The 27768-nt window shown below is 57.6% G+C and overlaps 2 protein-coding genes and 1 pseudogene across 4 annotated transcripts; all 3 read right to left on the bottom strand.

The window, feature by feature from the left end:
* Positions 1–1873: 1873 nt before the first annotated feature.
* Positions 1874–13785, bottom strand: F10 (coagulation factor X). 2 transcript variants are annotated; one of them, XM_025441019.3, is made up of 8 exons: positions 13649–13785; positions 11818–11978; positions 9023–9047; positions 8083–8196; positions 7043–7174; positions 5240–5499; positions 3183–3300; positions 1874–2480 (listed from the first exon to the last, which is right to left on the bottom strand). In XM_025441019.3, the coding sequence occupies exons 1-8, from the start codon at positions 13716–13718 to the stop codon at positions 1900–1902; spliced, it is 1461 nt and encodes a 486-aa protein (XP_025296804.1). In that variant the 5' UTR covers positions 13719–13785; the 3' UTR covers positions 1874–1899. The 2 variants fall into 2 exon arrangements, with proteins under 2 accessions (XP_025296804.1, XP_025296805.1); XM_025441020.3 differs by having other exon boundaries at positions 2290–2480; positions 3187–3300.
* Positions 12463–12545, bottom strand: LOC112656162 (U4 spliceosomal RNA; annotated as a pseudogene).
* A 2817-nt stretch (positions 13786–16602) lies between the features above and the next one.
* Positions 16603–26724, bottom strand: F7 (coagulation factor VII). Of its 2 annotated transcripts, XM_049099187.1 has the most exons (8): positions 26597–26724; positions 24080–24240; positions 22777–22801; positions 22587–22700; positions 20343–20483; positions 19571–19680; positions 17706–17829; positions 16603–17245 (listed from the first exon to the last, which is right to left on the bottom strand). In XM_049099187.1, exons 1-8 carry the CDS (start codon positions 26676–26678, stop codon positions 16650–16652), a joined length of 1353 nt encoding a protein of 450 aa, XP_048955144.1. In that variant the 5' UTR covers positions 26679–26724; the 3' UTR covers positions 16603–16649. The 2 variants fall into 2 exon arrangements, with proteins under 2 accessions (XP_048955144.1, XP_048955145.1); XM_049099188.1 differs by lacking the exons at positions 22777–22801; positions 24080–24240 and having other exon boundaries at positions 26597–26722.
* Positions 26725–27768: the final 1044 nt, after the last annotated feature.

The raw sequence follows: 27768 nt of genomic DNA, 5'->3' as shown, positions 1-27768 counted from the left end.
AGTGTGTGCTCCCAGCCAAGAATCACTGTCAGCGCCATAGGGGACCTCACACCCCATCCAGGGTCCCAATCACATGCTCCCCATGTACGCCAACTCGACAGAGAAAGCCCCTGTCCTGCCTGTGATGAGAAAGTAATTTCTCGGTGATGCTTGAACACTCAAATATCTTGCTTCTTGAGGACGTTTGCACCAGAGTTTGGTGACCTTGGCAACGTGCCTCAATCAGCAACTCCTGTGGCAGCCCCTACACAGACACCCAAGCCCACCCGCCTAATGAGGTGGCTCTGTCCCGCTCTCTGGGGGCTCAGCCTCTGCAGGTGGGGCCAGCCACCCCCACCCGAACTTGGTCTTGGCCTGCAGGAGCCCTTCTGTATTTGGGGGCAGCTGTGACCCTCACAGAATGAGTGGCAGTTACGGAGCAGACAGGGCTCCTGAAGTTCATCCTGCAGCCTCTGCCTGTCCTCAGGAGCAGCACTCACCCTCCGTCTTCTCCCTCGTGGCTCCTGCCTCCCCCTGTCCCTGCTACCCGCTACCCGAATCCCTGAGGGACCCCTGGCCTAGGCCGCAGCAGAGCAGCAGCCTCTGTGTACTCCAGGGGCCCTGACACTCTAGGAGCTGAGTGGCGCCAGGACACGGGAGCAAGCAGATGAGCCCGGCGTGAGCCCCAGCCCAGCGCCCCCCCCACAGCATCCAGCCACAGGGCGGGTTGTGTCCGTCTCCTTCAGAGCCTTGTGGAACTGAGTGTCCTTCTCGGACACTGTGGATGAGGGGGCAGGCTGGCCGGGGGCTGCCCTCTGATGGACACGGGCCTGGTGGCGGGTCAGCCCACAGTGAGGGAGGACGCTGCAGCAGCCAGGGCAGCGCTGGGCTCTGGGTCTCCAGCTGTTTCCCTGGGCCCCAGAGCACCGCTGACCTTGGAACCCACGCAGAACCCGCAGGGGCCGGCCGGCTGTATCGGGTGCGGCCTCCCTCCAGGAAGGCCTCCGAGCTTGCTGGCGGCCCTCAGACCCACTCTGGAAGATGGTGGGCACGTTCGCATTGATTTTCCTGACCTCCAGTATCTACTGTTTACAAAACACTCTGCCCTGCTCGTGACGTTTGGGGGCGTCTCTGTACTGGAACTTTGAAACTTTGCTTAGTGAAGTTACGCAAAACACAAACTCTGTGGGGGCATTTGGAACATAGCGCTGGCGGGTCGTGTCTGAGGGCACCTGTCATGTTTTCTAAAGCGCTTTGCTTCTCGTGACCACTTGGGTGGAGGGTCTGGAGCAGCCGGCCAGCACACATGCACACAGGTCACAGAGGGGCCACCTCCACAGGGACTGATGGGGTCTGGGGAGCATCAGGGCTGCTCAGGGGGCAGCTGCCGATTCCAAAATGAAGCCAGGGGGAGAAGCGGCTGCTAGGCCCAGGTGAAAGCATCCCCGCCCGTGAGAGACTCCTGGAGAGCCTGCCCTGGAGGACGCGTTTTCACCCCTTCTCAGGACCGGGACCCCCGCCCCCTCCCCACCCTCAGGTCATGGGCTGTACCCCAGAAACCTGTCATTCACAAGTGTCCCTAGCAATCAAAACCAGAAAACCCTGCTGTGCACAGAAGCGGCCTTCACGGTTCTGGTCATCCCAGGGGCTCTAGACTCCTATCCTACAAGTGTAGGATACACTTCTTTCTTCCCAAAGAAGCCCCCCCACCCTGGTGAGAGGAAGGCAGGACCTAGTGTTCCAGAGGGACATTCTCTGCCACAGAGCAAGAGAAGACCAGGACGTGGAATCAAGGCGGTGGGCCCCCTGCACCTGGGAGACCTGCTCCAGGCTGCAGCCCATCCAGGACAGCCCATGTTAACACAAACCAGATGCAAGTAGCTGCCGGCGGATCTGCAGGTGGGATGACTTTAATGGGGGTTAGGTGTGGGGGCCCCCCGCCAGTGCTGGGGCCGCACCCCTAGCTTTCATGGACCTATCGATCCACTTGAGGAAGTTGGTGACCTTGGTGTAGATCCCATACTTCCCCTTCCGAGCACATCCTTCTCCCCAGCTGACAATGCCAGTGACAAAGTAGGTGTCCTTGAATCGGGTGACATGGGGGCCCCCGCTGTCCCCCTGACAGGCGTCTTCGGGCTTCGAGTCATAGCCGGCACAGAACATGTTCTGGGTGATGCTGAAACTGCTGGACAGCTTGCACGTGTTCCTGTCCACATACGGCACCTCCATCATCTTGAGGGTGGTGGACGGGCGGCCCTTCTCGTGGGTTTTCCCGAAGCCGCTTACAATGCCTGTCTTCTGCGTCATGAGTGTGGACTCGGCCCAGTCCTTCTGCGGCAGGCAGGCGGGCGCCACGTTCATGCGGAAGGTGATGGGCGTCTTCAGCTTGATGACCGCGATGTCAAAGTCGTATGTCTCCCTGACAAACTTGTTGTGCTTGATGATCATTTCCACCTCGTGTGCCACCTCGTTGCCCTCCTCCTTGTCTGTGTCCCGTTCACCTGCGACAGGTGGTGTTTGTAGGAAAAAATGGGATATGGTCATAGAAAATCTAAAAAAACAAGGAAAGCATCACAAGGTCAACAAAAACAGCCTTTGGTGTCAGCCCAGGGCAGCCACCACCAGGCACACCTCATCACTGTGAACAGCAGGTCAGGCTGACATTCCCTGAGCCTGCGATGAAGCAGGGGCGCCTGCTCTGACCCCACGGCCGCCGGCATGAACTGGGATGTGCTGAGGGTCAATTCTCAGACGGAGAATGAAAATGCAAATTCAAAATGTCTCATTGATACTTTTACCATTGATTACACATTGAAATAATAGTATCTTGGATATATTGGATGAAAATATATTACTAAAATTAATTTCATCTGTAAACTTAAAAAATGTATCATGGAAAATTTAATGTAACTAGAAAACTAAAGATCACATGTGTGGTTGTACTTGTGGCTTGTGCTGGTGAAGGACAAACGACAAGACGTGACAGGCTGTGCTCCGTGCCCAGGCTGTTGAAGAGGAGCTCTGGAGGCCTACCTGGAGGAAGGGACACTGAGGGGGGCCTTGTGGCACTAGGGAAGACCACCCCACACCTCTGCCCCTCAGGGTCCCAGGGTGTCAACTACCAGTTCCAAGCTGGCAGCTCTGAAAATAAGGAAGTGACAGAGGGCACTGCAGGGCCTCGGAGGAGCTGAGGCGCCACTTACCTACCCTCACCGTGAATTTCTTGGCTTGCTGGAGACAGTGAGCCGCAGTGAGGATGTAGTACTCGCTCAGGATGGTGCCTCCGCAGAACCCCTCATTCTCCTCATTGATGAGCAGAGCCTGCAGGGGGCACAGCCCATCCACCAGGTTGGGTCTGACATCTGAGAAGAGGAGCAGGAGAGCCTTCCTCCCCGCCTCCCGCCTGGATCAGCAGCACCGCCCCCCCACCTGGAGTGTGCACGTCTCCAACCTGGAACCTGCAGACTCCTGAGTGTCCCACGGCCATTCTGCCGCCACGGCCTCTGAGACCGTGCTGTCGTGGGGCTTGCGGTGGCCACGGCCACAGCCCCTTCCCAGCCACGGCCTCCCCCCAGCCCCCCCCCCCCCCGGGCCACTGGCTGGATGCTGGGGGTTTGGGCAGCTCCTTTGCACAGAGCAGTGCTCCAACGGACTCAGCAGACACTTGCTGAGGCCCCCCTGGCTGCCCAGTGCTAGCCCCCGGGGAGGCTTCTGCCCCGGGGCCACAGACCCCCAGAGCCATCCCAGCGCTCGGCAACGTTAGGCACAGAAATGCGACTTTCAGTGTGAAAACCTTTGCTACGTGGCTGTGAATTCTAGCGCAGACCGGGCAGGCCAGTGTGGTGTTTGGGTGGTAGCTCAGCCGCGGACAGGCCTCAGAAACCCCCAGCCAAGGGCAGTGTCCTCCGGATCATGTAGCTCCCCTGCCTGACCGGCTTCTCCCCGCTTCTCCCGCCAGGCCCAGAGAGGGAGGGAGGGAGCCTGGCCTGGGAGCACCTGCAGCCCAGCCCGGCGGGCACCACCGGCGGGCACCACCCCTCCCCCCAAAGTGTAGGGTGGCAAATCTGGAGACGAGCACTTTCTGCTTTTCCTCAGGAGTCCCACACCTCACAAGCGGGAGTTGCTGGCTAGGGGTGCCCCGGCCAGCGGAGCAAGGAAGAGCTCTCGAACCCCGCCCCGACTCACAGCTGTGCCGTTGACTTTCTGGGCACGATTTACCAACGCCTAACCAGCTTGGGCGACCAGTGGGGGACAGTCGGTCGCCCCAAGGCCTGGACCCTAACTCTTCCTCCTAAACACAGAAGCCAGCCCCCTGCTGGGCTGGGCTGGGCTGAGTAGCAGGAGTCAGGAGCCCTCCGGATCCCGTCACACAGCCTGGGGCCAGGGGGAGCTCGTCCTGCCCACCCCGGCGGGGCCGCGTGTTCTCCCACGGGGCCAGGTCAGTGCCACTGGGGTGGCTGGGGTGGGCTCCGCCTTCCCACATCGAGGCCCACATCAGGGGAGAGATCTGCTGATCTCACAACTACACTTGACGCTTGGGGCCATGTCGGACCCACACTGTTCTCCCCGAGTGTGTGCCGCAGGCAAGGTGGCCACACGCTGAGCTCCTCCCCGGGCTCCCAGTATTTTAGACAAACGCATGCCCCTTGAGGAGCCCGAGCAAGACAGGTGGAGGTCATTCCTCATTCCTACAGGTTGTCGGTGGCTCTGGGGCTTTTGCTGGCGGAGAAGCGAAGTTAGGATTCCAGATAACACAGAGGACACCCAGTCACATTTGAGTCAAGAATAGAGCAAACAATTTTTAGCATAAATGTGTCCTATGTGGTCTTTGAGACATACTTTACGTTAATGATCGTTCCTCGTTTATCTGAGATGCAGAAATCCTGTGTTGTTATTTGCTAAATCTGTCCTAGTCCAAACCGACAACCAAAGAGTGGTTTCTACCTTGGCAAACACATGGATATGCTCTTCTTCCAATCACTACCTGCCTTGTCAGGATTTATATGTTTGGTTAAAAAATGTTTTACCAAATCAGAGCTAAAGCTAGGGGAGTGTCTCCGGCCTGCCAGTGGTCAGAAGAGCAGCTGAGGGCCCCACACAGCCGGGGGCCTGCAGCCTGAGCTGTAGTGGTCTGTCTGTCTGTCCCTTACAGGCAGCAGACAGGGAGGGATGGGACCCCTGTCTCACCTCAGGCAGCATCCTCCCTGGGGCCAGCGGGTAGCCCCACTGCCGGCGCCACCCAGGCCCGCTCAACAGTCACCTGCCAGGGACACTCGCCATCTCTGCAGTCCTGGCCACCCACGATCCGGACCAGGCCACTTGCATCCTCGTCGGGGTCAGAGTTTGTCTGGTTGAAAGGCAGCAGGAACATGGTGCTCTGGGTGGGAGACAGGTCTCCGGGGTCATACTGCTCCAGCATGCCGGCCTCCTCCTCTGCGTCCGGGGGAGCCTCGCTGCTGGGGGCAGTCTCGGTGGCCCTCTTCCTGCGTCCCACAGTGGTTTTCCCACAGGGGAAAGGCTCTGAGAGAACACAGGCTGGCTTCAGCCACCCAAGACCCTCCCTGTCCTGCACACAGAACTCTCATCTGACCCAAAGGGGGAAGGTGGGGAAGAGGCAGCCACGTGGGGGTGGCAGAGGGGACCCCTGAGAGCTCTGGGTTACACGACGGAGGACAGGCCCACTGTCTGGGACACCTGAGACTCTGCACCCAACCCAAGCTGTTGGTCAGGCAGGGGCAGGCTTGGGGGCAGGGTCAGTTGAGTGAAGAGAGAGGACTAGCTTCTGGGTGGGCCCCACGGTGGAGGCAAGGTCAGAGGTCAGACAGGAGCAGTGAGGGCAGGAGCTCTTCCCCCAGAGACCCAGCCCCTCACTAGGCCAGACCATCCCAGAGCCTCCAGGCCACTCAGGGCCTGGCTTTCATCTCAGGAAAGGAAACTCAGCGTCTGCCTATGGCTTAGGTCAGGATTCCAGGGTCCTGGGATCAAGTCCCTCCTGGGGCTCCCTGCTCAGGTAGGGATCTACTCCTCCCTCTCCCTCTGCTACTCCCCCTGCTAGTGCTCACTGTCTCTCCCTCTCTCAAATAAATAAAATCTTTAAATTAAAAGAAAGAAAGAAAGAAAGAAAGAAAGAAAGAAAGAAAGAAAGAGAAAGAGAGAAAAAGAAAGAAAGAAGAAAGAAAGAAAGAAAGAAAGAAAAGAAGAAAGAAAGAAAGAAAGAAAGAAAGAAAGAAAAGAAGAAAGAAAAGAAAGAAAGAAAGAAAGAAAGAAAGAAAGAAAGAAGAAAGAAAGAAAGAAAGAAAGAAAGAAAGAAAGAAGAAAGAAAAGAAAAGAAAGAAGAAAGAAAAAGAAAGAAAGAAAGAAAGAAAAGAAAGAAAGAAAGAAAGAAAGAAAAAGAAGAAAGAAAGAAGAAAGAAAGAAGAAGAAAGAAAGAAAAGAAAGAAAAAAGAAAGAAAGAAAGAAAGAAAGAAAGAAAGAAAGAAAAGAAAGAAAAAGAAGAAAGAAAAAGAAAGAAAGAAAGAAGAAAAGAAAGAAAGAAGAAAAGAAAGAAGAAAGAAAGAAAGAAGAAAGAAAGAAAGAAAAAAAGAAAGAAAGAAAGAAGAAAGAAAGAAGAAAGAAAGAAAGAAAGAAAGAAAGAAAGAAAGAAAGGAAGAAAGAGACGAACACTAAAGCCCATCACTTGGGGCCTGTATGACCTGACCATTCTTGGGAGTCCCTGGTTCCCCTTCTGGCTCCTGCACCCTCCTCCCGGCATGTCCATGGCCCTAGTAGTTGGACCTGTGCTGCTCTGCACCTGTTCCAACTCCCAGCCTTCCAGGGCAACAGGACGTGCCATGGTCACAACCACATCATGGGTGTCCAGACAGGCTCTGCGCAGCGTGGCCCCTGCGCCACCCCAGACGTCATCACCTGCACCCGGGGAGTCAAGCAATGTCGCTGGCTCCATTTCTCAGACAGTTCCCAGAGACCATGGGTCTGTTCCCAAACCTTGTGGCCCACCCAGGACGTTGGCCAGCGTGCCCACTCTGGCCAGGGAGCCTGTGGGGTGGCACCATGTGCCGCCTACCTGTGGAGATGCAGGATTTGCCATTGTCGCCGAGGATATACCCGCTGGCACAGGAGCACACCACGGAGCTCTGCTCCTCCCTGCAGAACTGGTCACAGTCCCCGTTATCGACGCTGCAGAGTTTCCGCGTGGCTGCAGGACAGGCCAGAGAAACCAAGGCTGGGTCTAGCTGGGAGGAGGGATGGCAACACTGGGGGCCCGTGTACCTACCTGCCAACCCCACCATGGGGCCCCCAGCCGGAGCGAAGGGCCTGAGCTGCGTGCCCAGTGTGCACCACAGGCTGTCCGGCCGAGGAAGGGCCTCAGACAGAGCTGGGTGGCCACCCCAGCCAGGCCCCTCCCCCCGAAATAAAGGGGCTAGATGCATCTGGGACTATTTGGGTTTGGATGACAAAATAATGACAGTGATATCAACTTTAGCGTGACTTTATAAACCAGGCATGATGGCTCCAGGCTGAAGCAGCTCTGGGCTCTGGGCAGAACCATGTGGAATGGATAGTCCCGTCGAGGATAGTGTCAAAGGAATCCAGGCTAAGACCACATTCCACGCGTTATAAAGTAAGTAACATGAGAAAAGGGCGAATCTTTCTCCTTGGGGGCAACTGGCCTGATACAAATCAAATCTTTATTACAAAAATTAATCACTGTAATAGGAAAACTCTCTGACATTTCCATGTAGAATTAGTTAAGTGTACCACATTTTTATAACTGGACCATCCTGGACATTTGGAGCGGACACTCGCTCTCGCAGATGTGAGTGGAGGGTAGTGATTGCAAGCCTCAGCTGGGACCATGGGGAATCAGCGCCACCCCAGGGGAGTGGGTGCTCTGGGCTCTGGGTTACGGGGTCTGTGCTCCACGCATGTACACTAGCCTCTCGCGGGAGCGGAGAGGTTCAGATTGTAGGACACACGTGGCTGTCAATGAACCGCTCTGGTGCCCCTACGACGCCAGCACGTGAACCTCAGCAAGGAGCCCCAGCCTGTTTCCCAAGAGCTGTGGCTTCTCCCCTTGTTCCTGACCCGGAAAGAGGCACTCACACAATTCACAGTTTTTGCCCTCGTATCCTTCCAGACAGATGCACGAGTACTCCAGGAGGCCGTCTTTGCACTGGCCCTGGTTCTGGCAAGGACTGCTCTCACACTGGTCACCATCTACAGAGACAGGGTTCCACCGAGCTTGCAGGCAGCTCCCACTAGCAGGCAAACGGTTGCTGTGTTGATCTTGGCACATGCCATTCAGATAACTTGAATAAACCTGAATTCTTCCTGTCTCCCACCTGGACTTCATTTTACCCCCATGTTCTGTGGCTCTGTGTACATGATGTCCTTATCTAACTGGGCCATTGATAAGCTTTCCTATTTCTGCCGAGACGCTGGACCATGTGTATTCAGCAGAGTGAGGAGCCTGGGGCTGGTGACTGGGGCTCCTCCCTCTGCTCATGTTTTCTCTCTCTCTCTCTCTCTCTCTCTCTCTCTCATTCCCTCTCACTCTCTCAAATAAATAAATAAAATGAAATTAAAATTATCAGAGTTTGGTGCCCCTCAAGTAAGAGTGAACTAATTAAGTCTACACCTAAGTAACAAAACTAGAATTAGCAAAAGTTACAAAAAATGACCTCATCATAACTATTATGGAAATACTCAGAGAGGAAAAGTCTTAGTTGAGTAAGAAATAAATGGGATCGGAAAGGAAATTCTAGAAGAATTTTCAAAATGCAAATACAGGGATCCCTGGGTGGCGCAGCGGTTTGGCGCCTGCCTTTGGCCCAGGGCGCGATCCTGGAGACCCGGGATCGAATCCCACATCGGGCTCCCGGTGCATGGAGCCTGCTTCTCCCTCTGCCTGTGTCTCTGCCTCTCTGCCTCTCTCTCTCTCTGTGACTATCATAAATAAATAAAAAAAAAATGCAAATACAGTCTCTCCCTGTTTCAGTGTCTGAATGAACCCCACTCGATATTAAGATAGAAAGCATCTCACCTTTGTATTTATTCCAGAATTCCATCTACAAGGGAAAAGAAGAGTTTAAAATACATTAGGGAAAACACAGCCATTTCACAAAGCACCACAACCTATTCGCTCAGGCTGAGCGAACAGAGCAAAGGCCTTTTCTGGTATAAATTGCACTAGAACGACTGGTTGAGAGGGGATTTTCAGATCTGCGGGATCTGTACAGGTGGACTTTGGTCACCTTAGATGCACAATCGCTGTTGAATGTTGAAAATTTATTTTCAAGTAAATCACGGAGGACTGGATCATACCAGAAATGGTTTGCTCTGCTGGCTGCCCCCAAGCCGATCAGTGAATGGTTTTGAGTTGAGATATCTGGGTCAAAGCTTCATTAAGGGATCAGGTGCTTGGTGAATAATCATGTTCAGCTGAAGAAATGGTTATTGGTGATTAGGTTAAAACAGGGCACCAAAGACCTATATTATACTAGAAATTGTTCATAGTCTTAATTGTTTTTGCAGTGTTCAGTAGCTTGAACCGTGTGCCACCAGACTGTGGTCTTCCCGGGAATAGGGTCGGAACAGATGTGAGGAAGGTTTGCAGGGAGAGGAGACCACATTGGCTCGGGCAGCATCCTCAGGAGAGCTGGAAAAGGCATGACAGCCACTGTGGGGATGTAGCTGAGGTCCAAGTGGTGTGCCCACAAGGCAAGGCCAGCCCAGGACTGCTGGCAGCATCCGGATGCTGAGAGAGGCACATGGGCCACCTTTTCCCTCGCAACCTCTCCACCGTCCTGGGCGCCCAGGGAAGCTAAAGGTGTGTTTGTTTCCACCTTCCAGGTGGAATCAACCCGGTGCCACCTTGATTTGGACATGCGGCCTCCAGGACTGTGAATGTGAATTTGCTACAGAAGCCTCTGGAACCTCATATACCGTCTCTTTAAAATTTCACTAAAGAAAGCATCACACCGCAAAAACGACTATTTTGTACAGTTCTGCGAAATTCAGCAAATGCCCAGGTTTGTACAACCCCCACCACAGCTGAGACACAGGGCAGCTCCTGCCCTCCGACACTCGCAGCTCATGGCAGCTGCAACCCCAGAGCCACACATCTGCTCTTCGTCTGGGCTGCGACTTCTGAGTGTGTTGTGCCAACAGACTCGCGCCTTGCACAACCCAACCCTTCATCGGGCACGATGCTGTCGAAGCTCACTTGGGCTGCCGTGCACACCAGCAGCTTGTCTCGTGGCTGAGTAGAAGGCTGCGGCAGCTGGTTTAGCCAGCGCGCAAGCAAGGACACGTGAGTCCCTGCTACTTTGGGACGACTGTAACTAGAGTTGCTGTAGATAATCATGCCCAAGTTCCGTGTGAACAGGTTTTCACTTCCCTTGGTGAGCTCTCGGGAATGGGGTCACGGGGTCCGACGGCAACATCCTCCTGATGCGGCTTCCGACTGAGCATCCAGCCTGCAGGTGTGTTGGGGTGTCTCGCGGTGGCAGGCTGCAGTCCGCGCTCCCATCGTGGCCCAGGATGTCGCATGTCTGCTGCAAGCACTTCCCATCTGTGCGTCTGTACCCCCTTGTGAAGTGTCCGTTCACGTCTTCTGCTTGTATCCAGTTGGTTATTGATGTTGTTCCGTTGAGTTGTGCGAGTTCTTTATGTGTTCTGGACACAAATCCTTTGTCAGGTATGTGGTTGGCGAGTGTTTTCCCAGTTCATAGCTTATAGTTTTATTCTCCAATATTTTTCACAGAGCAAATCTTAAATTTTGAGTAAGTCCAATTTGCCTGTTTTCTCTCTCATGGGTTGAGGTTTTGGTGTCATGTCTAAGAAATCTGGCCTAACTCCATGTCATGACACTTCTCCCTGAAGTTTTATGTTTTACCTTTAGGTCTATGATCCGTGTTGAGTTGACTTTCGTACAGCGGTCAGGTTTAGGCCAAACATACGTGTGGACATGGGCAGCTATCCCAGGTCTGTCATTTGCAAAAGACAATTCTTCCTTCGTTGAGTTGTTTGTGAACCTTTGTCAGATACTGATTGGCCGTATTTTTGTGGGTCCATTTACTGACTTTCTAGTCTGTCCCACTGATTTACGTATCTTTCCTTTCCCAAAACAGGGAATGTTTTTGCAGTTACTGTAGCTTTGCAGGGAGTCTTCCTCTTCTTTCTCAAACTTCTTTCAGTTATTCTAATTTCTTTGCCTTTCCATATTTCCGAATTCAGAATCAGCTTGTCTCTATCTGACGGAATGTTTACTGGCAACGGAGTAAATGCACAGGTACCGCTCCTCAGGTGCCACATGTCAGATGTGGTGGCGGACATAGATTCGGGCAAAGAGGGCAGCCCGGGTGGCTCAGCGGTTTAGCGCCGCCTTCAGCCCAGGGCCTGATCCTGGAGACCCGGGATCGAGTCCCACATCGGGCTCCCTGCGTGGAGCCTGCTTCTCCCTCTGCCTGTGTCTCTCTGCCTCTCCTTCTCTCTGTGTCCCTCATGAATAAATAAATAAAATCTTTAAAAAAAAAAAAAAAGATTTGGGCAAAGACTGCCAGCCTCCGTATCCTCAGGTGTGGTCAGCCTGCGGAGGTGCTACTGAGGCCGTCAATATTTTTTTTTACATGAACACTTTATGTATTAGAGTTGGTTTAACAAAATTTCCAAAGGCCTCACGACCCTCCTACCGATGGGACCATACCCCACTCCCATCTCCCCACCCTGCACACCTGTGGAGGGGGCCCGGGGCTGCTGTACTCTGCCCCCTGAGGGACTCGGGCCAGCCTCCACCTGGGGCTGTGCCTGCTACGGCGCCTGTACACCAGCCCTTACCGTCTTGGCTGTGTCCTCAAAGACCTCGCGGGCTTCCTCGAAGGAACACGTCTCCTCCATACATTCTCTTTCCAGGTTGCCTTTTTTCATCTCCTCCAAAAACGAGTTGGCCCTGCGGACGCGCCCCAGGACGCTGCTGGCACGTTCCGGGCTGAGAAACACTGGCAGACAGGCAGGGACATGTCACCCGGGAGGCCTCAATGGCTGGCCTGCTCCCCACCACCACCCCTGCAGGATCTGCTCACCTCCACTCTGCAGGAGGCCTCCCTTCTTTGTGCCCACCTCCCTCTCGACCCCATGCATGACCAGGCCACCAGTGGCTTTCTGTGTGCCCATCCTGCCATCCGGTAGCTCCCTGCATGTCCCATGCAGCTACACCGGCTGCCAAGGGCCCTCCCTCACTCCCCCTGCACCTCTCCCTGCTCCCTGCTGCTGCTGCCTTGGCCCCCCACCTGCACCCAGCCCACCACGCTTCTGGGGCTTCACGCATGTTCATGGGGAACGGTGGTGCCCTTCTTAGCACGCTTTATCAAGTCCCAGGACACACACACACACACACACACGCACAGAAAACAGCACTTAGAGGAAACAGTACTTATCACCACATTTTCTACTCAGTTTCTGTTCTATTTCATTCACAAATCACTGAATTGGGAAAAGTTTTCCATTAGCAATAATCGTGCCTCGGATAAGCCTCATTGGCTATGATACTGCCACTGAGCAAAGCTGCAAACCACTGAATAGATCAGAGACTCAAAGAAGTCCTGACCTGCCCCCCCCCCCCCGAGATATCTTGGATCAGAGCGCCTCGGGCTGTGTCCTGTGCTGCATCCCTCACGTGCTCCCCTCTGCCGAGGACTCTTCCCCGCACTCTGTGCCCTCACAGAGCCCCCCCCACCCATCAGGACCTACGTCCTGAGTTCCGTCCTCCCCTTTCCACAGGGCAGGCAGCACCCCCACGTGCAAACCCGGAGCCTGCTGGGGACAGGCAGCGGAGCTTCAGATGGCTCGTTTACCTACTGCTTAGTGTTGGCAAATGGGGGTCACCAGCCGAGTACTTCCGAGTTGTCTTAGCGCCGAGGCTGGCAGGTGCTCAGTAAATGTTAGCTTCACCCCCTCCTCACAGTGCTTTCCCTTCCAAGGCCGCATGTCTTTTAGTGACATCGCTGTCACCCCCATGACACTGTGGGCACCCCCATCACCCCAGAGGTCTGGCCTGCGGCGGAGTACGAGGGGCCCCCACCTGCAGCTCCGAAGTTCTCTCCCTCACCCCACTTCTCACCACCTCCTCATTCCCCACACAGTGCCCCCTGCCTGCCCCTCGGCCTCAGGCTTCCCCTGCAACAGGGGCACAGACAGCTTCCAGGCCCCCACCTGCCCCTTCCTGCCCCCTACTGCGCTCTCCCACTCCCACTCTGCTCCCACTCCCCCATGTGGCTTCACCTCTTTCTGGGCCCCTTCCCCCGGCCAAGCCAGCCTGAGGGTGGAGGCACCAACTTCTATCTTGTCTTTCCAGCACGAAGCTCCTCTCTGTCTGTGACTCCCCGGCCTCCCCAGCCTGCTTTGGCGGTGGAGGGGCACCTCCTTCTGTCTCTGTCCACGAGCTTCTGTGTGTGACCGCTGCTCTGCTGTCCGGCTCCCCAGCCACGGGAGGGAGGCTCACCTGGCCCCGAGCTACTCTTGGCTGAGGCCTCCAGGCCCAGTCATGTCACAGCAGGGGGTGGGCACCCACCTTCCCCCTACGGAGACTTGGGGGCCTGGCCCTGATCCCCAGGGTTCCTCCTCCTCCTTGGGCGCCACCTCCACAGTGTGCCAGGCGACGGGCACTTACCACTGCCCCCCGGCAGCGGGAGGCAGGCCAGGGAAGCGCTGAGCAGGACCAGGCACAGTGGGCCCGCCATGGTGTGGCCAAGGACAGGGTGTCCGTCCTGCTGTGACAGGTCTCGGGGGCAAGGTTCAGTCACCCTGGCTCCAGGCAACCAGTTTTCTTTCTCTTATCACCGCCTCCTGATTGGAGCCTGGGCCACGAGGGGACCAGGGAGGACAGGTGACCATGCGAGGGCACGGCCACCCTGCTGCAGCGGCTCTGGGGAGGTCCCGGCGTCAAGAGGGGTTCGGGGGGAAGGTTTACGAGACAATAAAAACCTCATCCCAGGTTTCCAGGATCCTGTTTGCTGTCATCCTGTCCTTATGACCACGATGACAGTCAGGGGTCATTTCCCCATCTTTTCTCCAGATTTAGTGTTGGTTCACGCCATCTGAGGTGCATGTGGGTTCCCCCACCCCCACAGTTCAGTGGTCCTAAGAGGCAGGGTGAGTACCATAGGGGCCTGCATGCACTTCTGGGAGGTCCGTGCCAGCCCAGGACCAGGCAGCCTGAAGTCGGGACATGCCCACCCGTCCCCCAGCCCTGGTGCTAAGCCACGGAAGTACCTCTGATGGGGGATTCGCCTTTCACACCCCCTGGGGTGGGGGCCTCGCAGTGAGGCTGTCACACAAAGGCCAGTCTGGCTACTGGGAGAAGAGGTGAGGACAGCCCACCCCTTGGCCCGTCCGCAGTCCCTAGGGGCAGGGACGTATGGAGGGCACCTGGCCTGCGCGCCGCCTGCAGAATGCAGGAGGCTCATCTGCTTGGCTTTCACCCCAAGAGGTACTCCCCCACTCTCCCCACTGGGGCCGCGTCCCCTCTGGAAACATGGCAGCACCAGGAAAGCAGCACCCCCATGGCGATCAGGCCAGGGAGGGAGGGGTGCCAGCCAGGTGCCGGGGCCCCTGGGAGGGGAGGAGACAGACCCAGTGACACAGCGACACTGCACTGTGCACCACAGCACCTGCTACGCAGCCCTGACACATCGTGCGTGTGGCCAGCAACGATGGACGCCCACAGTCACTGGGACATAAGCCTCGTGTGTCTGCTTGTTCGCTGCCCTGTCTCCAGCACAGCAGGTGCTCAGCAAACCCCAACAGACTGAAGGAGTCCGAGATGTCCCTGTCGGCTCGTGCTCTGGGTGCTGGGCCAGGCCTGGTCTTCTGCAGGGTGCGTAGTGTTCTATGCAGCGCCCAGCCCTTGGGGCCAGTCAGGATGGGTAATGTTGTCTCTGGTGTGTCCAGCATGTGAGGGAGACTGGATCCTTGGTGAGCCCCTCCTATCCCCAGCCCCCGGGGTGGGAGATGATGTGAGGACATGCGCAGAAGGAGGGAGGTGATCCGTAGTGGTCAGCGCAAGGGCACGTCAGGTGTGTTAGACTTTAGAGACCATCCCCACGTTGCCGGGCACCCATGCCATGGCAGCTCTGTGGAGCAAGGGCCTGCATCTCCTCCTGTGACTTGGGAAATCGAGGCAGAGCCAGCAACCCCAGGGCCCCTTCTGACCCTGTTTGTGTCTGGGTGTCTGTCTTCAATCCATCCTCCCCTTTTCTTTCCAGGCAGAGGGGTGAGCCAGCTCCTGAGTCCTGTCGGTGGAGGACTCCAGAGGCTGGCACACCAGCCCCACCTGCGAAGCCCTGACTCTACGGAGCCCCCCTAGGAGCCTCATTTTACGTGCTCAGGACCCACCCTTGTGACCAGCATCAAGGATCTGGTTTTGTAGACAAGGAGCCGGGGCATAGAGTGGAGAAGCAGCTTGGCCAAGAGTGGGAGGGGGACCCATCTAGCACAACGTCATGCGGGACACCCTCGTGCTAAGCCCCAGGCGGGTGGCAGGCTGGGCAGGCATCAGCCTCTTGTGTAAAGGCCCAGATGGCAAACACACCTGCCTCAGGGGCAGAAGGTCTCTATCCTCACGGCTCTGTGCTGCGGTTCTGAGCAGCCAAGGATGCCAAGTAGGGACTGAGCACATCCCAGTAACACCTTGACAAAAATAGATGACAGACACGGTGGCCGTAGCCTGTGGCCCCTGGTCCACTCTACATTGGACTTGTCTTGACTCTTCGGCCCCGTGAATCCCGGCGCCCAAATGCAGCAGTGTTGAGCACTGTTGGCGCTCCAGGCATGGGGCGGCCAGGCGCCGTGCCCCCAGGCGTGTCCTGAGACGGGGCGAGGTGCCCACAGGGCGTGTTCTTACCTACCGAGCCGTGTCAGCTGCCCCCTCGGACAGCATGTTTCTCACTCCTCCGCGGCCTAGGTGACTTCAGGCTGAGGGGGCTCCCCAGTCACCGGGGAGCTTGATAAAAATGTCACTCACTGGGTCCTTCCCCTGATCCCGCACATGTGACAGGACCAGGGAACCGGGCAACTCTGGGGCAGCGGTGCCCTGGGCCTCTCGCTGAGGACCATCATCGACCAGGGCCTCAGTAGGGGGAGAACACCCAGTTCTATACGTTTTGGAGAACCCGTCAGTGCGATCCAGAAGGAGGAAGGCAGATCTCAGGGGCGCTGTGGGCCTGAGAGAAAGACTGGCTCCAGGACGAGTGTTAGGGCCTCAGCAGGGTGAGCGTGGATATGGCACAGCGGCAGGCAGCACCGACATGTACGCAGGAGGTGTGCCAGTAGAGGGGGGCAGGTGGCAAATGCCGTCTGGAGTGACAGCCTCCTGTTTTATGGGAAAAGCTACATATACAGAAAGATCTTGAAGGAGAACCAGCCAAGCAAATGGGCGGTGCTTCCAGTGTGTGTGACATGAACAAGAGAGGAAGGTGGCTCTCGGGAAACAATGCTGCCCTTCCCCGGCCTGGTTGCGTCTGTCCCCAGACACATCGGTCCCTGTCCCCCACCTCCCACGTCCTGCTCAGCCTGCTTTGTGCCCCCTCATGCCCCAAGAAGTGCAGGGGTGTTTCTGGACGTGAGGACGGGACACGCAGCAGCTTTATTCTGGGCCAGCAGTGGCCCTGGGGCTAGGGCAGTGGGGCCCGGAGGAGGCCTCTCAAGGTATGGCTGGAGACCATGAGCTGGCGCAGCCACTCGATGTACTGGGAGACCCTGGTGTACACTCCAAAGTGGCCTTCGGCCGCACAGCCCTCCCCCCAGCTGACGACACCTGTCAGGTACCATGTGCCCTGGAACTTCGTGGCATGCGGGCCCCCGCTGTCCCCCTGGCAGGCGTCCTTGCTCCCGTCCAGGTAGCCGGCACAGAACATATTCTCAGTGATGGCGGGGGAGCCACTTCTCCTGCGGGACTGCTCCTGGCAGTCCTGGGTCATCACCCGAGGCACGTCGATGGCCATGAGCTGGAGGGCCGTGGCGCCCCTGTCAAGCAGCTGGCCCCAGCCGCTGACGGTTGAGAAGCGGATGAAGGCCAGCGTCCTCTCGGAGAAGGTCTTCTCGGGCAGACACAGAGGCACCACATGGTCGGTGTAGGCCACGGGTGTGCGCAGGTGCAGCAGGGCGATGTCATGGTTCGTCTTGAGGGGAATGTACTTATCGGGGACGATGACCCGGGCCACATGCCGCTCCTGCTCATCGCCGTCGTCCTCACTGAGGTCATGCTCGCCTGCAGGGGACTTGCACTGCTCACCCCATGACCCGCAGCCTCCCTTTGGGGCCTTAGGGACCCTGTGTCCAGCCCCAGGCTGGCGGGAGCAGTGCCCCAGGCAGCCACCACTGGGGTCCGGCTGGAGTGTGAGTCAGGGTGAGTCTGGGGTGCTGAGGGTGAGTGAGGAGGGATGCTTAGCTCCCCCAGTCCGTCCCAGACCCTCCCGGGGGTGCTCAGCATCCTGTTGCCTACTGGGCGGAGGTGCCCACCATGGCCCACACACCCCTGGGGCCTCTGGCCCAAGTGAGACAGGGGCATAGAGCGTCACCCCCGTGACTTTATGTGATGGGAAAGAGGCTGGGGGAGCATGGCCACAGTGGGACCTGGGGCACTGGGGTCTACCCAGGTGCTGCCCCATTTCTCTTTTTGGAGGAGCTTATCCAGTTGTGGAAATTGATGGAGGGACCACGAGACCTACCCAGCACCACTGTCAGGTTTTTCCAGTTCTTGATTCTTTCGAAGCAGTGAGCTGCAGAGACGACCCAGGCAGCGTCGATCAGGGTGCCCCCACACAGCAGCTTCCCATCCACCTTCACTGCCGCCTGGGAGGGCACAACAGATGCAGGTCCCAGTGCTGTCACCCTGGGGACTCACCTTTCCCCTGTAGCTAGCGATGGCCACAGAGAGCTCACAGATGCCGGGCTGACTACAGGGTACACGCCCAGCATCACCGCCCAAGCTGGACCCCACACGCCTGGTCTGAGAGGCTGGCCAAGCGTGGTGCTCTGGGGCTCGTGGAAGGACAGGTATTGAACGGAAGCAGGGTGCCCTCCGTCAATGCGTCCTTCTCTTCCCCAAAGCAAGGAGGATGCTGAGTAGGTCCCGGTGAGGCTTGTGGTTTTCCCTGCAGTGGTTTGCCCACAGTGGATGGAAGGAGCTGGAGTCCCTAGCCAGCTGGTCTGCAGACGGGGAGGGACTGAAGGGCCAGAGAGAGGCAGGTCACTACATGTGATGGTGAGGCTGATCCACCAGGGAGGAAGGAGACCGGATGCAGGGTCAGCGTGTCAGAGTCCTTGTGTCCTGAGCATGAACAGCAGGACCCAGGGTGCTGGGGACATGCCCCTTCCTCACCCAAGCTAGCATCTACTGGGCCTTCCGGAGAAAGGTCTTCCTGTGTGGGTAAGGACAGGTGCTTGCGGCTCAGCGCCTCACCCTGATCGGTTACAGGCAGGATGTCAGGCTCCCGGCAATGCCCCTGGGCCTGGCTGACCATGGCTCTGTGCCGCAGCCATGAAGGTGGTCTGGGGTGGCTCTTACTGCTGAATCTGAGTCTGAGTTTCAGTGGGCCTCAGTTCCCCCACTGGTAACATGGGTGAGGTGGCCCTCTGTCTTGGGGGTGGGGTAAGTGGTCCTGAGAGGGGAGATCCTGGTGCACACGTGGGCATGAGTGCTGGCTGCGCTCCCCCCAGACAGCCCTCCCAGAGGCTCTCTTCTTTACCCACAGAAACCTGCCCTCATCACCTCTCCCCTGCTCACAGAAGTACCGCCTAGGCCAGGCACCCTGGTGAACAGGCCAATCCCATTTGGGGGGACTGAACACCAAAATGCAGGGTTCTGGCAGGCTGGGGAGTGTGGCCTGGACCACACAGGCTGCCCGCAGGCCAGGCCGCCACTGCCTACCCCCACCTGTGCGAGGTGGGAAGGGGCGGGGTTGGGGGGCAGGCTCCTTCTGCCGCTCTGCAAGGGGTCCCCGAACCCAAGGTCAGGCCACTGGTGACCAGTGAGCCTCCAGCGTCCCCTACAAGGTTCGCATACATTCAACACTCTCAGTGGTTTAACTCCAGTGTCCCCACAGGAAGGGTCTGGGGGTCGCTGGGCCAGGCTCAGACACGTGTGTGTGCACATCCCGCTCCTGTGAGATGTAGCTTTACGCCCAGTGCGTCTGGGGGGCTGATCCTCTGCATTTTCAACGGGGACCAGGCTCATGGGCGGCCCCACACCCTGGCCATGCGGGGACAGCGTCCCCTGCCCACAAGATGACACGTTACACATCAAGGATCTGTTTCCAGAGGCAGATGGTGATGGGGCTGGGACTGGGGCTGGGTTCAGACCCTGCCTCTGCCATCCGTCACCAGCGGCCTCATGTCCCTCATCAGTGGATGGGAGTGAGGCCAGCAGCCCTGAGGAAGAGGTGGGAGATGAGAGCTGAGCTGACATCCAGATGGACAGAGGGAAGCAGGCCGGTGGGGGCTGAAGAATGAGGAGGACGTGCCTTGCGCCAGCAGGGAACCCTTGAGGCCAGGGTCCTGCAGCTGACTGCCCACCATCCCTTTGGGGCCTTACCTGCCAGGGGCACTCCCCTTTGGGGCACACTTTGCCACCCACAATTCGGCCTTGGGGGTTGCTGCCAATTCTCTTCTCCAGAACAGGTATTTTTCCACACGGATATTCCACTGTAGGAAACAAGTCACAGGACCATGGTGTTCATGCCCAACGAGAGCTTGTGAGGGGTGAGTTCCAGGGGCCGCAGCAGGGCAGGGCCACCCGTGGAGGAGCTGCTCCTGCAGAAACAGAGGGGTCTTCCCTCTTGAAACTCAGCTCTGCTCACTTTCCCAGGGGACTGACACTTGTCCACAGACTGACCAGCCCTCGGACAATGGCACCGCCATCCTGAGCAAACTCGGAACTTTGATTTCCCCAGGAAAGCCCCTGGGCTGGAGGAGAGACCGTGCAGAGGCAGCAGCAGGACGTCAGGCTCTAGCCAGGGTGGGGGCGTCCAGACCTGGACTCCGGACCATGTCGCGGTCAGTGCCGACCCTGGGTGCGGCCCTGTGGCTCCCATCAGAGGGGCCAGTGGTGGGCGGAAAGAGCCTCCCTCTGCTCCTCTGGGGCTGCTTTGCACAGGCTGGTGGCTCCAGACCCTCCAGGGAGCTGCTCCCAGGGCTCTGTCCATGCCTGCTGCCATTGTGGCTTGTTTCCGAGCGGGCACAGATGTAGTACATGCTCACCCTTCCTGTCTCTCACAAGATGGCCATGGCTGTGCAGGAATGGGTGGCTGCTCCTTGGGAATGAAGCAAAACACAGACCCTGGGGCTGGCCCCCAAGGACCCGTTACCTATGGGCATGCAGGACACTCCATCGTCTTGGAGCGTGTACCCCTCGTGGCACCAGCAGGAACGCCTGGCCTCTGCGTGGTCACTGCAGTACTGCTGACAGCCTCCATTCTCATTCATACAGATCAGCTGGTCCTTCTTATCTGAGGACAGGAAGGGGACAGGCTGAGAGGGACCTCTGTGGGTCAGGGAGAACCAGCCCTCCTTCTGCACAATAGTGGTGCTTAGGGGCTGCCACAGAGACAGCCAGGTGCCAGCCCCGCTGAGGTTTGATCCAGAAGGGTGACCTGGGGTTGTGTGTGGGCCCACGTCTGAAGAGCTTAGCCCACTGGGATGGAGGAGTGCCAATGGGGCCTCCATGCCCCCCTCCCAGCAACTGGCGGGAGCTGTGGAGGGCCAGGGAAAGTAAAAGTCCCCTGGGGACAGTACAAGTGTCCACTGCAGTTGGAGGCCTGCTGGCAAGAGTCCAGGCAGATGGACCACAGCCAGGGCCCTGGTGCCCCAGTGAGCTGGCCGGGGCTGCCTGCAGCTCCGACAGATGGAGATGAGGAACGTTCATCCTGACTCTGCAGGGCAGTGCTACAGTGTGGAGACAGGGTTAGCTCACTGTGCAGTCCAGGACCCCAGCAGGAATGCCTGGCCTGGAAGTGAGTTCATACCAGGGCTCCTGAGCATCATGGTTCTGGGGGATTCACACCACGGGTCCTGAACATCATGATCCTGGGGCATTCACACCAGGACTGCTGAGCATCATGGTCCTGGAGGACTCATACCAGGGCTCCTGAGCAGTAAAGGTCCAGGGGGATTCATACCAGGACTCCAGAGCACTATGATCCCGAGGGACTCACACCAGGGGTCCAGAGCATCATGGTCCTGGAGGACTCACACCAGAGCTCCTGAGCAGTAAAGGTCTGGGAGGATTCACACCAGGACTGCTGAGCATCATGGTCCTGGGGGAGTCACACCAGGACTGCTGAGCATAAAAGGCCAGGCAAAGATTCCAGTCCCAGGAATTCCTGGCAGGAAGCCTCTTCTCTTAGCCTTGCCTCTCCTCTCCCTGGCCTCTGGTTTTCTTAGAGCAGAAGGTGGCCATGGCCCAGAAGAACTCTTTGGATGTACATTGTGTGATAAAGGATTGAATTCACCCAAAGTGCTCCTAGGAGATGATGTCCATACTCTCGCTGATTAAGGTGCACACTTTTGATGTAATCTGCCTGATAAGAATGCTGTTTCCTTGGGGGCCTTTGGCTATACCGGATGGTCTAACCATGTGACTCATGGTGGGGGCTTGGGCCACATGGTGTCACCTTAACCTCTGGAGGGGCTGGAGACTAAGCCATGTGACTACGTGACTGAGCCCAATACAATCTCTGGACACAGAGGGTCATTGTACTTCCCGGGGTGGTGGTGATACTTCCTAAGTCTTGCCACACATTGCTCTTGGAGAACGGAAGACTGTCCACAAGGGTCCACTGGGAGAGGACAATGGGAAGCTCGCACTGACCCTCTGCTGGCTTTATTCTGTATCCTTCCACTGTAATAAGCTATAACTTTGAGCACATCCGCCTTGAGAGAGCTCTACGAGCCCCTGCAGCAGAATAGTGACACTGAGATGGTCTGAGGGACTCTTGAAATTTGCAATACTTTAACATTCGAAAGGTCAAAAAAACACCTCACACTTTTGTAATAGCGGGAAGGGAAGATACAGTTTTCCCAGCTGTCTTGACTGGAAGCTGGGTAGTCATGCAGAGCCCTCACTGCGCTCTCTCCAGGTGTATCCGAATCCCCCAGCACTGGGAACTCAAGGGTTTTGTATTTCCCAGAAGTGGACAGGAGGTGATCAAGTTTGAGAATTAGCACCTTAGGGCAGCCCGGGTGGCTCAGCGGTTTAGCTCCGCCTTTGGCCCAGGGCGTGATCCTGGAGACCCGGGATCGAGTCCCACGTCCGGCTCCCGGTGCATGGAGCCTGCTTCTCCCTCTGCCTGTGTCTCTGCCTCTCTCTGTGTGTCTCTATGAATAAATAAATACAATTTTTTTTTAAAATAACCTCTCTTTAAAAAAAAAAAGGGGGGAGAGAGAGAGAGAATTAGCATCTTGGAACCTCAAACCCAAGACTCTCAGGTTGGCAGGGGCTTTCTCAGTCACAGAGCCCAATTTCCCACCGGGGCTGAGGCCCAGCTGGCATCTGACCAGGCCGTGCCCATCAGCGTGCTGGGGCTCTGTCTGCCAACCATGGGGTTCCTCACTTGTCTCACAGTTCCGGCCCTGGAAGTCATCGGGGCAGAAGCAGATGTAGGACTGGAGCTGGTCCTCACAGGAGCCTCCGTTCTGGCATGGATTCGAGGCGCACTGGTCCCCATCTGTGGAGGGACTCAGTGTTAGTACGCTGTGGGGAAGGCTGGGGGGTGGGGTCCAATGGGCCGTTTACCGACTCACCTTTGTAAGAAATCCAGAATTGCCTCTGAGGGAACAAAGAGGAAGCAGTATGAGACATGTGTTTGCCAGCAGCAAATATGGACGGTGTCCGCAGAATGGACTCGGGAGCAGGCATGGACTGTGGGGGCTGGGGGGCTTCCAACCTGGGCCCTTTGAGGTGGGCCCTGGAAGCCAGACTTTTCCTTTGGAGATGAGGTGAGTTCATCCAGGGGGAGGAAGTTATTTTCCTAATCCCATCCCCTCTACCCCAGATCACTAAGGTCATCAGAGGTCACAAATTTCCCTCTCACAATTCAGAATTCACAAGAGTTGTGAATGCCCCAACTCTGCCACCTCTAAGCTGTGAACTTAGGATAAGGCATACGTGCTCTCTGGGGATGAGGGGGTCACCTACACACGTGTGTGACAGGAGGACAGGGCAGTAATGGATACAAAGGCATTTTATGATTGCAAAGGGCTCTAATGAAATTGATTCTTGAGGAATCTTCTGGCCAGGCACACTGAACCCTACAGAATCACTGTGAGAATAAAATGAGAACTGTGGGAAATGCTTTGAAAAACCAAGTAGTGAACAAATGCAACGAGTGACCATCCTCAATGCCTCAAATGGCAAATAGCCTCACTTCCTGTTGAGCATGAAGCATGTCCTGTGTGTGTAAGGTGTGTCCCGTGAGTGTGAGGTGTGTGTCCCGTGAGTGTGAGGAGTGTGAGGTATGTGTCTTGTGATCATGAGGTGTGTGTCCTGTGTGAGGTGAGTGTCCCATGAGTGTGGAGTGTCTTGGGAGTGTGAGGTGAGTATCTTGTGAGGATGAGGTGAGTGTCACATGAGCGTGAGGTGCATGTACTGTGTGAGCTGTGAGTCCCATGAGTGTGATGTGTGTGTGTCTCATGAGTTTGAGGTGTCTCGTGCGTGTGGGGGCCGCCATGGCTTCCCGAGTGTCTCCTCGCGCGAGTTGCCCCGAGGAGGCATCTGCAGGTGGGCACTGCTGGGAAAGGCCGGCCCAGGCCCGTGGCGGAGGTCGGCTCCATCAGCTGTGCCTCCTAGAGGTGTGGGCAGCCCTCTGGGGACCCGGGACCTTCCCCGGGAAGGCAAGGGACACGCTGAATGTGCCTTTCACACTGTGTTTTGCGACGTGGGGTTGGGGTGCCCCGTGCGGCCGAGGCGATGCGCAGAGTGAAGCCGGCCTCCGGCCTTGGGGAGAGGCCCTGGAGGGCCGGGCCTGCTCCGAGTCGCTGTGTCCCAGCTGGCTGCTGGGCCGGCCGCATCACCGAGGCAGCGGGGGGTCCCCGAGGGGGGACTCACCGTCCTGTCCACGTCCTGGAAGATCTCCCGGGCCTCCTCAAAGGAGCACTGCTCCTCCCGGCACTCTCTCTCCAGGGAGCCGGCCCGCAGCTCCTCCAGGAACGAGTTGGCGCGCCTTTGCCGGTGCAGGACACCCTGGGCTTCCTCCTGGGTGAGGAAGACTTGGGGGGGGGTCCCCGTGAGCACCGACACCCCTGTGCCACGTCCTGCTGAGTCACCGCTCGGCGCGAGCCTTGCATGAAAGCTGGGGAAGGGCCTGCCTGTCTTTGCAGCTGAACCCGCTCAGGCCTCTGGGCCTGGCGGCCTGGTTCCCAGGAGCACCCCTGCGCGCAGAGCTGGCCCACGGCGCTTAACAAGATGTGATATTAAGTGAGGCGAGAAGACCCTAGATCCCACATACCGTGAATAAAAGTAAATGTGCACCTGCGTATGCAAATGCAACTTATTGAAAGAAGGCAGTAGAACACTATCTCTGGGGACGGAAAGTTAATGCTTCAAAATGTGTGCCATCGACTTTTAGAGCCTCAGCATCCCAGCGCCTGGGACATTGTGTGGGGAGCAGGGGTGGGATGTGCAGGGGCTCTGCTCCCAATGGAGGGAGGGGCTGTGGGAGAGGGGGAGGGGGCGGGAGGGGAGGGGCCTTGTGTCCCTTGCCTGCCCCAGGCTGTCCTCCCTGGTGCTCTCGGAGGGGGAGCTGCAGCACATCCTATGGGGCTCCCTCCCCACAGGGAGCCTCCCCAGCCCCTTGCTCTACTTCTATATGGCCCACCCCCTCTTGGAGACACGGAGGTGCTCACGAAGACTCCGGTACCCTCTGTAAGCTAAGGCCACTGGGGACCCCGGCTCGGGCCCAGCACAGGCTCCTGGTCATCCTCTCTTGGTTGGAGGAGACTGTGGCCAGCGACTGCCCTGATGTGCCTGTCTGGCTGCGGGGACCTTCCTGGGTCCTGCTCCCAGGACTCCCTCCCCACTCCTTTGCTGCCAGCCCTTGAGGTGTGATATCCTTCAGGTCTGGGTTTTCCGCTCTAAGGAAGCTCGGAGTCCACCTCCCCACTTCCGCTTCAGCTGTCCCTCCAACCACCAGAAGCTCCAGGTGTCCCGGAGCCCCAGGGCTCTGCAGGCCACCGCCCCACACACTGAGTGACCCACATGCACAGCCACCACATGGGCCTGGCTTCCCCGCCTCTGCCCCACCGGCTGGCTCTTCCCTTCCCCCTCCCGTCTTGGGGAATGGCTCTGCTCTTCCCAGGAGAATTCGACTTCTGGAGGGCCCTGCCCTGAGCCCTGTGCCCCTGCACCCCCAGCTCATGACCCTGGCTTGTGTGTCCTCTGGACCCCAGTCCAGGCCCCGGCCTGCTCCCTCCTGCCAGCCTCTAGCAGGTAGTTCGCATGAGGAGAGGGTGGGTGCTTAGAGCTCCCCTAAGGTCCACCTTGGACAAGTAATGGGACCAGTTTGAACTCCTTGAGTTTGAGGTTTCATCAGGACACACGGGCAGACATGTGGACAGATGCCAGAGAGGAGGACACTGAGATTGGAACACCCTCCGGAGGCCGAGAAAGCCCATGGAGCCCCGGGGGCACGACTGCACCCCTGGGGACAGCTGTGCAGTGAGCAGCTGGGCAGCCAGAGAGGCCAGGCCTGGGAACAAAGCTGGGACTGAGAGGCAGAAACAAGTGGGGTACTGAGCCCCAGAAGTGAGTGCAGCTGGAGGTTTCCTGCATGGCAGGGAGGTCCAGGACCTCCAGCAGGTGGGGTGGCTTCAGGGGAGGGGCTGGGGTGGCCCCCAGGCCCAAGGATGACAGGGACCACCTCTCTTTTACGGAGACAACGTTTCTGTGTGTGAATTTCTGGGGAGCCTGCCTGGTTGGGAAGGAGAGGTTGAGGAAGGGGTGGGGGTGGAGGTGGGGGGCTTGGGGGAGCCCAGAGAAGACTGTCACCCCTGCCACCCTCGAAGTGCAGCAGATGTGTACCAGGAAGCCCTCGTGGAACCAGCAGGGAACTTGTGGAAGTCTGGCAGGGGTGTGTGGGGGGGAACCCGACAAGCACTGTCTTCCTGCTCAGGAAGGACGAAGGCGCCCTGCCTCCCCCGAGGGTGGTGCTGGCCTATGGGCCCCTGCAGGAATCAGTGGGTGCCCCATCCGCTCCCACGCAAGCCGCTGGCGGGGGACAGTGCTGCCACCTGGGCCATCCCACGGTTCTGAAGTCTCAGTGGGCACCGCCAGTGAAGCGCGTCCCTCTGTCCCTCTTCCTCCCTACTTTCCCCTCAGTGTCTGCTGGTGGAGCAGAGCCACCCAGGGTCCCCACCCTGTCTCCGGCCCTGGAAGAAGCAGGAGGGCTGGGCAGGAGGGGAGCATCCCACCCTGCACCCCTGAACCCTGGGTCTGCTTGCCGATCCCATGGAAGTTCCCGGTGTGTCTGCCACGTGTCTACCACGCAGGGGGGCTGTGGGAGGCGTGGATGTCAGCAGCCCGGCAGCCCTTCCCCAGGGTTTACAGGGAACCCTCCCCCTGACATACCTGCAGCCAGAGACCCCTGCAGGCCCAGTAGGAAGCAGAGGAGGGCCAGCTCACCTGCCCAGGCAACCATGGTGAGACCCATGGTGTCACCGGTCTATTGACATTCCAGGTATGTGTGTGTGTGTGTGTGTGGGGGGGGTCAAAGTCCTGGCCTTCTAGCGGGCAGAGGGGTGGGGGAGGGAGGACTGGCTTCTCAAGCCCAAGGGGCGGGGCAATGCCACATTCCTGCAGGAAGCCACCAACCCCCTCTCCCAGCCCCAGAGCTGTGTCTGTGAAGCAGAGGCTCCTGCCCCAAACATCTGTGTCGGGACCTGTATCTGGCAAGTGCCCCTCAAATGCACTTGAGAACTCTGAGGTCCTCAGGACTTAGGATGGCAGTTGGACACAGAACTAAAGTGACAATGGGGAGAGGAGAGAGGATCTTGGGTGTGGATGTGAATATTCTCAAGAGAGCCACAGGGGAGACCTAGGCAGGGCCTCCTTGCCCAGGGCCTGGCTTTCTGGGTGAGCCGGAAGCCTCATGGGGGTGACTGGGAGTAGGGGCACATGCCCCAAGCTGAGCCTCCCTCTGTGTCCTTCCAGGCATCCTGGGCCCAGGTCACAGCCCTCAAGGACCCATGGTCCAGGGTAGCCAGGCATGTCGGCTTTCTCAGGGTACGAGGCTTCTGCTCTGACCTGGGTGGTTCCGAATACCCCTGGCACCATAGGTTACCCCAACAAGACTCTCCTGGGTGTCCTGCCTCTAGCAGGCCTGGGTTCGACCCTCTGCAAACTGGTGGAGGCTGGGGAGGCCAGCTCTGCTCATCTCTGGCCTGGGAGCCACACAGTCCGGCTGCTTCCCACAGCGTCCCAGCTCTACTTCCCAAGTGGAAGAATTAGTACCCGGGGGAGAGCATGTTTTGTGGATCAGTTCTGGAATCTCTAATTGTTACTCTTGGTAGCTGTTTGGGAATTTGTCCTTGGTGGGAGGTGGTGGACTTCACTGTTTCTGCAGGTATCTGCGTGTGGCCTTCTTGGGGTTCCCTAGGGCGCCATGGATGTAGCTGCAGCTCTGGAATCAGACTCTGGGCACCACAGCTCCATTTGCTCCCATCCAGGGTACAAGTGGCTCATTCTTGAACCCCCATTCTTGCGTTGGGCTGGTATTGCCTCCGAGAGGTGGTGGGAGCCCT

This window comes from Canis lupus, chromosome 22 (genome assembly GCF_003254725.2).
Source record: "Canis lupus dingo isolate Sandy chromosome 22, ASM325472v2, whole genome shotgun sequence".
NCBI lineage: Eukaryota > Metazoa > Chordata > Mammalia > Carnivora > Canidae > Canis > Canis lupus.
Note: the sequence above shows the minus strand (reverse complement) of the source record. Positions and strands in the feature narration are given on the sequence as shown.

Excerpts from the sequence above, each read along its gene's own strand:
- F10 (XM_025441019.3), bottom strand. The coding sequence starts at position 13,718 with ATGGCGGGCCCACTGTGCCTGGTCCTGCTCAGCGCTTCCCTGGCCTGC. Across the intron at positions 9,048-11,817 it reads TTGAGGACACAGCCAAGACG|ATGGAATTCTGGAATAAATA; the intron begins GTAAGGGCTGGT and ends TTTCCCTTGTAG. Across the intron at positions 2,481-3,182 it reads GAAATTCACGGTGAGGGTAG|GTGAACGGGACACAGACAAG; the intron begins GTAAGTGGCGCC and ends CACCTGTCGCAG.
- F7 (XM_049099187.1), bottom strand. The coding sequence starts at position 26,678 with ATGGGTCTCACCATGGTTGCCTGGGCAGGTGAGCTGGCCCTCCTCTGC. Across the intron at positions 22,802-24,079 it reads TCCAGGACGTGGACAGGACG|AGGCAATTCTGGATTTCTTA; the intron begins GTGAGTCCCCCC and ends TTGTTCCCTCAG. Across the intron at positions 20,484-22,586 it reads GGGCCGGAACTGTGAGACAA|ATAAGAAGGACCAGCTGATC; the intron begins GTGAGGAACCCC and ends TCCTGTCCTCAG.